The sequence below is a fragment of the Malaclemys terrapin genome, chromosome 10 (assembly GCF_027887155.1).
Source record: "Malaclemys terrapin pileata isolate rMalTer1 chromosome 10, rMalTer1.hap1, whole genome shotgun sequence".
NCBI lineage: Eukaryota > Metazoa > Chordata > Testudines > Emydidae > Malaclemys > Malaclemys terrapin.
Window position 1 is genome coordinate 38,868,178 of NC_071514.1, and position 10,006 is coordinate 38,878,183.

Consider the following 10,006-nt stretch of genomic DNA (forward strand, 5'->3'; position numbering starts at 1 on the left):
GTGAGTAAGCGAGCTGTCCGCTGTAGGAATTGCTATCTAACATGACAGAGAACCACGAGCTACGGAACCCCCTTAACTCCTCCCTACAATTCCCCAGAGAGTTTAAAAAGTATAATGGGGAAGAAACATGTAATGTAATTTTTAAAGCTAGGGCAGAGACTGTAGCCTTAAAATGTAAAATATTGCAAACTATAACCATGGCTGTTAAATGGTTAAAACAGCATGCCACGAAATTGGCGGGGCAAGAAACAGTAACAACTAAAGAGTTAAAAGAATCAAAAGAAGCTACACAGCCCTGGAATGCTCCCACCCCCTTGCAGGGTGGCAAGCAGCCCAGAGACAACCAGCACAGGAACAGAATAAAACACTGGAAACAGCTGCAAGGAACCTACAAAAAAATACATGTGCCGTCCTGTTATAAATATTGGTGGTAAACAGCAGGCTTCAGGTAGCTACCCTGTGCCTGCAGAATGGGGACAGAAATGGAAAAAGGTGGCCCTAGCAAAATTAAAAGATGAAACGGGGTCCACTGCAGTGCAGCCACTACCTTATGATAAAAGCCAGGTTCTGGTACAACCTAAACCAGGACCTAGACTGGTGCCTGTCAAAATGGGACAAGTAAGTGCACAGATGGAAAAAGTAGCACACAATACTTTCACTGAATTGGTAAATCAAATGAAGGAAAAAATGGAACGGTTCCCAGAGCACATTACAAGACAGGAGCTGCGACTCAATCACAGGGGAGTGAAAGAAAGGAATTTCAAAGTCAAAAACTAAAATTGAGCAGGTTAACACCTAAATTGATGCATTAACATATGGAGTTGCCCAAACACAGTTAACTTCAGGAAAAAAAGGTCACTCCTGCAATCTGTTTGGCATGCAGACAAAAACAGACACCGGGGGAATAAATTCAGGTTTTACAAGAGCAGATAATTACCCCCACTATCATCTCAGAGCCAGGATAAAAACCCAGTTTCCCAACTGCTTTTACCCACGGAACCACACTCCGCATTCAGCTAAAAATATAACCTTCTTTCTCAAATATTTTTACATACCAGTATGTTTTCTTTATATCCTTTATCAGTTTGCTAAACTTGCTGCTGCTGCCTGTACCTTAAGAGTTAATCTCTTTTGGCTCAATTCTCACTACCTTACTAGGTAGCTCTTGACACACACACCCCTTTTTCCCTGCCTCTTCTCCCGTCCACTCTTTCTCTGTGTTAAAAGTTAAAAGTTATAGTTTTTACAGAAACCTCCAAAAGATAAAGAAATTGAAAACAGAACAAAGCAAGAAACAAAAAGAAAACAAGATAAAAATCTTTACTTTAAATAAATCCAGTAAATTAATTATTTTAACCCTTTAGGAATGCAACAGCTAGAATTTTTCCTAACTTTCTTGAAGATATTGTTGCCAAGCAACAGAAATGCACACCCTGCTTCTAATCCTAACCACTCACTAATATTTGACATATGGACTTTTCTTATTTCCATATAGCAGAGATTTAAAATAATGTTAAATATAAGTAATTCAAAATTCCTTGTTACCAAATTAATACAATAAATTTGGCAAATATTAATACATTTTTATCAATTTTTGTTAAAAGTTTTAAATAAGATAAACATTTGAATAAATAAGTTAACCCTTTATATTTTTTATTTTTGTTTGTCTTATTTTGTATAGTTATGAATAGAATTTTGGTACTATTTGTTTTTAATTTTAAGTTTGTCCTGTATGTCATGTGTGTTGTCCTGCGTTGTAAGTTGTGTGTGTCGCGTGACTATTCTTTATTTTTATTTTGTTGCAACAAAAGTCAATTTTATACTCTTTTAAAAATATATGTATATGTGGTACCACACTATTTTAAGATCATGGTTGGGGTATAATCGTAATATTATTAACACCAATTTTTGTGTGCAAAGTTCAAAAAAGTTTCAGTTACAAATATATGTACATATATTTCTGCCTCAACAAATAATGCAATTGCAAACAAAAAGAATTCTCTTTTACTAATCACAGTTTTGTTTTGTTTTTTAAGTTTTTTTAATTTGTTATTCAAAGAAAAAAATGTAAGAGGAAACCCCAACATTAAGGTAAAGATAATATTAACAAAATGTCAATTTCTTGTTTGGGTTTTTATAAATTTGTTTGCACTTTTAAATATAGTTATAAGAATGTGATAGCAAAAATGTTTAAAAATAACAATTTATGCATAAAGTTAACCAAACAATTTCAACAGGTTTCCACGTTTTCAACAGGTTTCCTCTTTTGGCTCTCAAACACAACAAAGCATCCTGAATGTTTAATACCCTCAAAGTATTTGCATGGACCTGTATTTAAAATTTATTTTGGTTTAATTTTATACGCTTTTCTTTTGTCATGTTATGTTAATGGGAAGCAGTGGTTGTTAATGTTTGTGCTTCTAAATCAGGGGTGGCCAACCTCAGCCTGAGAAGGAGCCAGAATTTACCAATGTACATTGCCAAAGAGCCACAGTAATATGTCAGGAGCCCCCCATCAGCTCCCCCACCCCACTCCCGGTGCCTCCCACCCACCAGCAGCCCCACCGATCAGCACCTCCCCTCCCTCCCGATCAGCTATTTCATGGCATGGGGGGGGGGGGAGAGGAGCGAGGGCATTGCAGGTTCAGGGGAGGGGGTGGGAAGGGGTGGAGTTGGGGCAGGGCCTGTGGCAGAGCCAGGGGTTGAGCAGTGACCCCCCCGCCCCGCCCATTGGAAAGTTGGCGCCTGTAGCACCAGCCCTGGAGTCGGTGCTTATACAAGGAGCTGCGTATTAGCTTCTGAAGAGCTGCATGTGGCTCCGGAGCCACAAGTTGGCCACTGCTGTTCTAAACAGTTAACAAGAGTGAAATTGGTATCACAAGCAAACTAACTCTAAAAAGGTTGGTAAAAATTATGTTATTAACTCTTTTGCTAACACAGAATGTTCAGGGAAAAAAAGCAATACATCTTTTCACAGAAGATTGTAAGCATTTATTTTAGCAGTTAAGCATTACATTAGTATAAAATATTAGTAATGCACCTCAAATGAAAATGAATGTTTATACAACAATTGCAAAAGTATAGCTTGTGTTATAAGAGACTTGGTCCCTATTACATTGTCCCTATTACATTGTAAACAAACTAAGTTAAACTTTGTATTAAGTTTGGGTGACTGAAAACAAAAACAAAACAAAAAACTTTACTATGTTAACTAACAAAAGTAGTTTAAGTTGCATCCCACAGACCAAAGACACCCTGAAGACACCAGAAGATATCAGTACACAGTGAAGAAACCCCCAAGGATCAAGAAAAGAAAAGTGAAGTGCTTTATAAATCAGAGACTGGTCAAACACACTTCTATCTACCATATATGGACAATTAAGTTAACAATCAGCTAAAAACAACTAGCTGGACCAGGATAAACTGTCATTTAATTTCAACTTGGTTACTGTGTAAAAACAACCGTATAAATAAATAAATATTTTTATTTTATTTTATTTTATTTATTTTTAACTTGGTTACTGTGTAAAAACAACTGTATTATTGCTGTACTACTGTATTATCGTTGTACTGTATTATTGCTGTATTGTATTATTGCTGTGCAACATTTACAATGTGCATAACCTTGCTAAACTGTTTAGCCAACACACAGGTAAAAAGCAACAAACTAATGACAGCAAACAACATGAAGGCAAGGAGAAACAAATTGGTTAAAAAAAATTGTTATACAGTAATTACAAATTAGCTATATAAATTCCCCGTTAGTACTGGTCACAATTTGGGATCAGTAACACTGCATCCTAACTGAGGCACATGTTATTCAAAACAATTTTGTTCAGTGTCTGGGTACCAATACCAAACCCTGACACAGCACTATTTGATAAATTGGTTACTGTCCATTCACTAGGTTTTCTGAAAAACAACATCCATAAAAACAACTGGATCTACATCATCTACTGGTGTATCGTGGGGCAATGCTATCCATGGAACAGAGCATCTAGCCATTCCTGTTTCCTGCCCAGCAAAGCTTACCAAAGAGTGACAACCAGCACTAAGGGTAACCCATAACATGAATGCACAGTACCGGCCAGTAACTAATTACAAGACATTTATATATAAAGACCTCATCTGTAGTCTCACTACTCCAAATTTCTGTTTTACTTCTCATATACATAATACTGTGGAATATACTATAACAATGCCTATCCCAGTATTTCAAAACACTCAGCCTATTACTAATGATGATACAGGTGATAACTGCAATTGCCCTAATAGGAATGTGTTTCTATCTATGGCACCAAAGTAAAAGGGCTAGAGTACAACACCAGATTGGAAAAACATGGTTATGCTTGGCTATAAGGTGGGTCTGTTTTGGGACCAGCTCTGTTCAATATCTTCATTAACGACTTAGATATTGGCATAGAAAGTATGCTTATTAAGTTTGCAGATGATACCAAACTGGGAGGGATTGCAACTGCTTTGGAGGACAGGGTCATAATTCAAAATGATCTGGACAAATTGGAGAAATGGTCTGAGTTAAACAGGATGAAGTTTAACAAAGACAAATGCAAAGTGCTCCACTTAGGAAGGAAAAATCAGTTTCACACATACAGAATGGGAAGAGACTGTCTAGGAAGGAGTACGGCAGAAAGGGATCTAGGGATTATAGTGGACCACAAGCTAAATATGAGTCAACAGTGTGATGCTGTTGCAAAAAATGCAAACATGATTCTGGGATGTATTAACAGGTGTGTTGTGAGCAAGATACGAGAAGTCATTCTTCCGCTCTGCTCTACTCTGCTCTGGTTAGGCCTCAGCTGGAGTATTGTGTCCAGTTCTGGACACCGCATTTCAAGAAAGATGTGGAGAAATTGGAGAGGGTCCAGAGAAGAGCAACAAGAATGATTAAAGGTCTTGAGAACATGACCTACGAAGGAAGGCTGAAAGAATTGGGTTTGTTTAGTTTGGAAAAGAGAAGACTGAGAGGGGACATGATAGCAGTCTTCAGGTATCTAAAAGGGTGTCATAAGGAGGAGGGAGAAAACTTGTTCACCTTAGCCTCTTAGGACAGAACAAGAAGCAATGGGTTTAAACTGCAGCAAGGGAGGTCTAGGTTGGATATTAGGAAAAAGTTCCTAACTGTCAGGGTGGTTAAACACTGGAATAAATTGCCTAGGGAGGTTGCGGAATCTCCATCTCTGGAGATATTTAAGAGTAGGTTAGATAAATGTCTATCAGGGATGGTCTAGACAGTGTTTGGTCCTGCCATGCGGGCAGGGGACTGGACTCGATGACCTCTCGAGGTCCCTTCCAGTCCTAGAATCTATGAAATCTACATATACATACTACACATATATACCCATATATGCTACAAATATATGCCATATCCATATTATTCATATATATTAATTATTTGGGAGTGCCTCTAAGGCTCAATCATAATACTACATTCCTCAGTCATGGTCCCAGGCCTAACATTCCAAGGCCCACTATAAGGGACTACAATCAATCGGAAAATAAAATCTGTCCATCAGTCGTACGAGGGAATGTGCAGACTAAAGACAGGTGGGGCATGAGTGTATGAATGGTAAAATAAGGTAACCACATAAGAGCGTTTAGCCCACTGAGTTATCTTTAGTCCAAGCTTTATGCTTTTCCGGGACGATGGGCAAACATCCTCCCCATAAAAAGACAAAAAGTGTGGGAATGTAGTAAGATGAGGCCCTGAAACATAAACCCTTGTATCAGAGGCCCAGTATGAGACCTGAGGCCTAAACTAAAGTAATGGTCAAGCCTTTGCTAACATAAAGCAAAGTTAAGCCATGAGCCAGAGGCAGGTCCTGCTCACAGAAGTTGTTAAGAAGAAGGCTGCTAATTGCATGCATACATGTGCCAGGATGGCACCAGAACATCCCGGTACAAACACATTCCACAGAGATAATGGGGAAAAGGCTGACCCATCCTAAAGACAGGGTCAAAAGCATAATATGATGGATAGACTTGTTTGTTCGTACCAACGTGTACCAGGAGAGAGGCAGCACCCTAACATATAGAGGGGTTGTACCTCAGTGCATCTGCAGTAATGTGTAACTTGTTTATATCTGTGAATAAGAATGCACCTCTGAATGGATATCTTTGTCTGGCCTAGGGGGCAGTGGAGGGTCCCACCACTGACTGAGCTGGCCCATTGTCAAGGAGCACATATTCGTAGTATGTCCTATAGACTAGAGTCTGCGGTAAACTATTATGGTGCTTCGTTTGACAATAAACCTGGCCAGGTGCCTTCGTACCTTATCGGAGTCTGTGGTCATTGTGGGTTCTCTCGGGGTCTGCTGTGTCAGCGATCTGCAGAGCTGGGGCAGCCCACTGTTATCAACATTGGATAAAGCAGAGCACCACACTGGTGACATCTGATGACAATCGAATCCCAACATTCCACTGCTATTTAGCAAATAACTGTTCAAGACACTGGAAAATGTGTCATATTCCCCTCTACTTGTAGGTTCACATAGAGGACAGCAACCTACTAACACTATCTGGTAACCCTTTAGTTCAAGCAGTAGAGTCTAAAAATCTTGTGTTTAACCCGTGCTGATGCCCTATGCAGGTGGGGGATTCAATATGGTTCCATAAAATGGAATTTTGGGGGAAGGAGGGTGTTATACCTAGGAAATTATGGATTCAAAAAACTACCTTAAAGAATATTAAAATCACAAATTCAATCAGTCAAAGGTTAGGAAATGCTAAGAAACAAGAGCAGGAACAGAAATTGCTAAACAAATATCTATGTGAAAAATGCATTAAAGAAACAACAACATTCTACAGGAAGGCCCTAATCCTGCAATGAGCTCCATGGAAGGCTGAACCTATGCAGTGATCCAGTGACTTTAATAGCACTCTACATGGGTGTAGAGGTTGGCTTATGCAGAGTTCATTGCAGGATTAGGACGTAAGTTTCCACAATACAACATGTAATAGGAGTTTCTGCAATGTTAGGGACCATAATGTTATTATACTAGAGCATTTTTATTTTTTAAAGATGGGAGTATCTTCAAAGAAAAGTAGAGAAATAAAATATGAAAGTGAAGCAGAACTGGGTATAAACATAGTGCCCTTTGAAGTTATTTTTATTAGATGTCAGTATCTGTTTAAGAAATTACAAGCATAAATAATTTTCCTTTGTATCCCTCTCCATGTTATTAAACTACCAGTTACAGAACAACAGTGTTCATGTTACTGAAGAATCCACTGCTGATTTCATCTACCCTTTCTTCTCAACAGGGCTGAATTTAGCAGTAAAATTTGTCACAGCAGAACTTAAAACAACCTCTCGTTATATCCATGTTTAGCAATGTAAAAACACTGGGCCAAATTCTGCTTTCACTTCCATTAATGACACCCCATACACATCAACAGAATTACACTAGTGTAACAGAAAAGAATTGTGCCCTTTTTCAATAATCTTTGCAAGCCCTCTTAAAATGTGTCCATTCATCTGTTTATCCGTGTGGTGTGTACACTGCAAACACATTACAGTACAGTCACATGTGGAACAGAAAGAAAATGGAGAAAACAGTGTGTGCAAAAGGGCAGCATGTGTGTATTATAGTTATATATTACTTGTATTCTGATAGTGTCCACAACGTGCTCCTCAAACAGCACAGGAAAGTACAGACTGAACCCTGAAGAACTTGCAGTCTAATAGTATTCTGCTTCAAGTGGTGCTTTGTAAGTTTCATGGGCGCCTGTAGCGTTCACACTACGTCCCTTTAAACACAGCTTCTTACCAGGAGATCACGCCGGACCATTCAGCGTCCTGCACATCGGTGATTACTGCTGCTGGTAGACGCCAGTGGGCAGCAGCAGTAAAGCACAGGGCTCCGCTTTTAGCCCTGCACCCAGCACCTCTCCAAAGAGTGTGTTGGGGTGCGCACGTGGCCCGGGTGCTGAGGAGGTTGTTTTGATATCACCTAGATCGTGGCAGAAGTTGGGGGCGGGGCTGTCACCCCGCAGGGGGCCGCGCGCGCGTGGAGGCGGACACGTCGCTGCTCCCGCTTTTACACGGCAGAGGCGCCGAATGCCCGTGAGCCCCCTCCCCCACACCCTCCTGTACCCGCGGCAGCCCGACACCGGCCAGCCCCCCGAGTTACTGGGGCACTGCCGGACAGACCCATGAGAGCGGGGTAAATAGCTGCGGCCGCGGATAGCCCCCACGCCCCGAACCTCGCTCCGCTCACCCAGGCGGCTGCGCTCGGCCCCGCACTGCCGGAAGTGCTGCCTGCACCGGAAGCGGCCGCGCGAGCAGAGCATGGTGGGAGATGTAGTTCTCTCCTCAGCCCGAAGCGTCCCACCTCCTCTTCCCGACCTGAGCCCCTGACAGCCCCAGCCCGCAGGTAGCTGAGTCCTACCGTGGAGGGCCGGGGCTGCATGCCACGCGGGAGGCCTTTCCGCCCCCAAAGCAGTGACGTCACGGGGTCCCCGCTTGACATCACCAGGGGTGACATGACGAGGAAACCAGAGTGGCTCTTGTCCCTGTACCCAGGGCCGGCTTTAGGCCAATTCCACCAATTCCCCCGAATCGGGCCCCGTGCCTAAGAGGGTCCCACGCCCAGTGGCAGGGCCGCCGGGGTGGGGGCAAGTGGCCGAGAATCCCTTCCCTGGCTAGAGGCTCCTTTTTAATTTTTACTCACCCGGCAGCGCTCCGGGTCTTCAGCGGCACTTCAGCGGCGGGTCCTTCACTCGCTCTGGGTCTTCGGCAGCACTTTGGCAGCAGGTCCTTCAGTGCCACCAAAGACCCGGAGCGAGTGAAGGACAAACCGCCGAAGACTACGAGTGCCGCCCGGTGTGTACAAGCTCCACATGTTTTTTTACGTGTTTTTTTTTTTCAGTCATCCCTGCCGGGCCCCGTCAAAACTGTTCGAATCGGGCCCCGCACTTCCTAAAGCCGGCTCTGCCCGTACCTCCACTCTGCACCCAGCTCCGCCCCGCGCTCTGGCCACGCGCAGGAGCGCCCGGCTCTGGGCTCCCGCTGTGCACGCGCCGTGGCTGTGACGTAACGGAGCCCGCCCGTCCCATGCCTGCATCGTTCTCCCCCGCCCGCACCCCTGCTCCTCTGCCGGCCGCAGCCCAGCCCGATGGGCCCTGGGCCGCTCCCTGCTGCGCCTCCAGGTCCCGGGCCAGCTCCCCCAGCTCGGACGGCACCCCCGAAATGCTCCCTAGGAGGGCTCAGCGCTGCCCCAAACCCTGCGGCAGAGCACTAGGGTGGCCAACGCTCCAGGATCGTCCAGGAGGCTCAGGAATTAAAGATTAATCTTTAATTAAAGATTCTCTCCTGTGATGAAAGCACCAGGAATATGGCCAACCGAAATTAACAACCCCACAGAGAGCAGGGCAGGACCCTACCCTGGGCCTGGGGATGCACCTGGCAGTGGGGGCAGATTGCAGCAGAGTGGTGCATGGAAGCACCATAGGGTCCCCATTAGTCCTGCAGGGTCTCATCCCACCTGAAAATGGTAGGGCTTAAGCCCCCTCTTTCTCCTAAAGGGGGAGTTACCCAATGGAGCAGTGTTGGGTGCTCTGATGCTATGGCAGCTTCAGTTTCTGTCACAGACCTGAGCTTGGCCTCCAAGAGTTCTTCCCTGCAGAGCCCTGCTGCTAAGGGCTCCCTCTGCTCCAGCAGGCTTGGAGGAGAGGGGGACAGGTGGCTGAGGGGTGACAAGTACAGAGCTAGCTCGCAGTGCCCAGGAGGACTGGGCAGGGAGGCAGTAGGCAAGGTGACTTACCAGAGGCCACTGGGAAACCAGTGCTTCCTCCAGACCCAATCTGTTGATGAGCAGGGCAATCTGACCCCTCTTTGCCGAGAGGAATATTTGGTGAAAGAGGCTTCCTCATAAGAGGTGGGGTGTTGGGTAGAAGTGGTCCCCAACCAAAGTCCTGGACCTGAGCACCCTTAAACTTTGGATTTGGATCCAAACATCTCCACTTCCCCCTGCAAGTGGATGGGGGG

The 10,006-nt window shown here is 44.0% G+C and overlaps 1 protein-coding gene across 4 annotated transcripts in view; it reads right to left on the reverse strand.

The window, feature by feature from the left end:
* Positions 1-8,275, reverse strand: part of PPCDC (phosphopantothenoylcysteine decarboxylase) — a 46,833-nt gene extending 38,558 nt beyond the window's left edge. For 2 of the 4 annotated variants that reach the window (XM_054042119.1, XM_054042118.1), the window contains exon 1: positions 7,788-8,158. In XM_054042119.1, coding sequence (XP_053898094.1) covers positions 7,788-7,808 — 21 coding nt within the window. In that variant the 5' untranslated portion in view covers positions 7,809-8,158. Of the gene's footprint in view, positions 1-6,290; positions 6,413-7,787; positions 8,159-8,237 lie in introns of those variants that run through there. The other 2 variants (XM_054042116.1, XM_054042117.1) reach the window with 2 other exon arrangements.
* Positions 8,276-10,006: the final 1,731 nt, after the last annotated feature.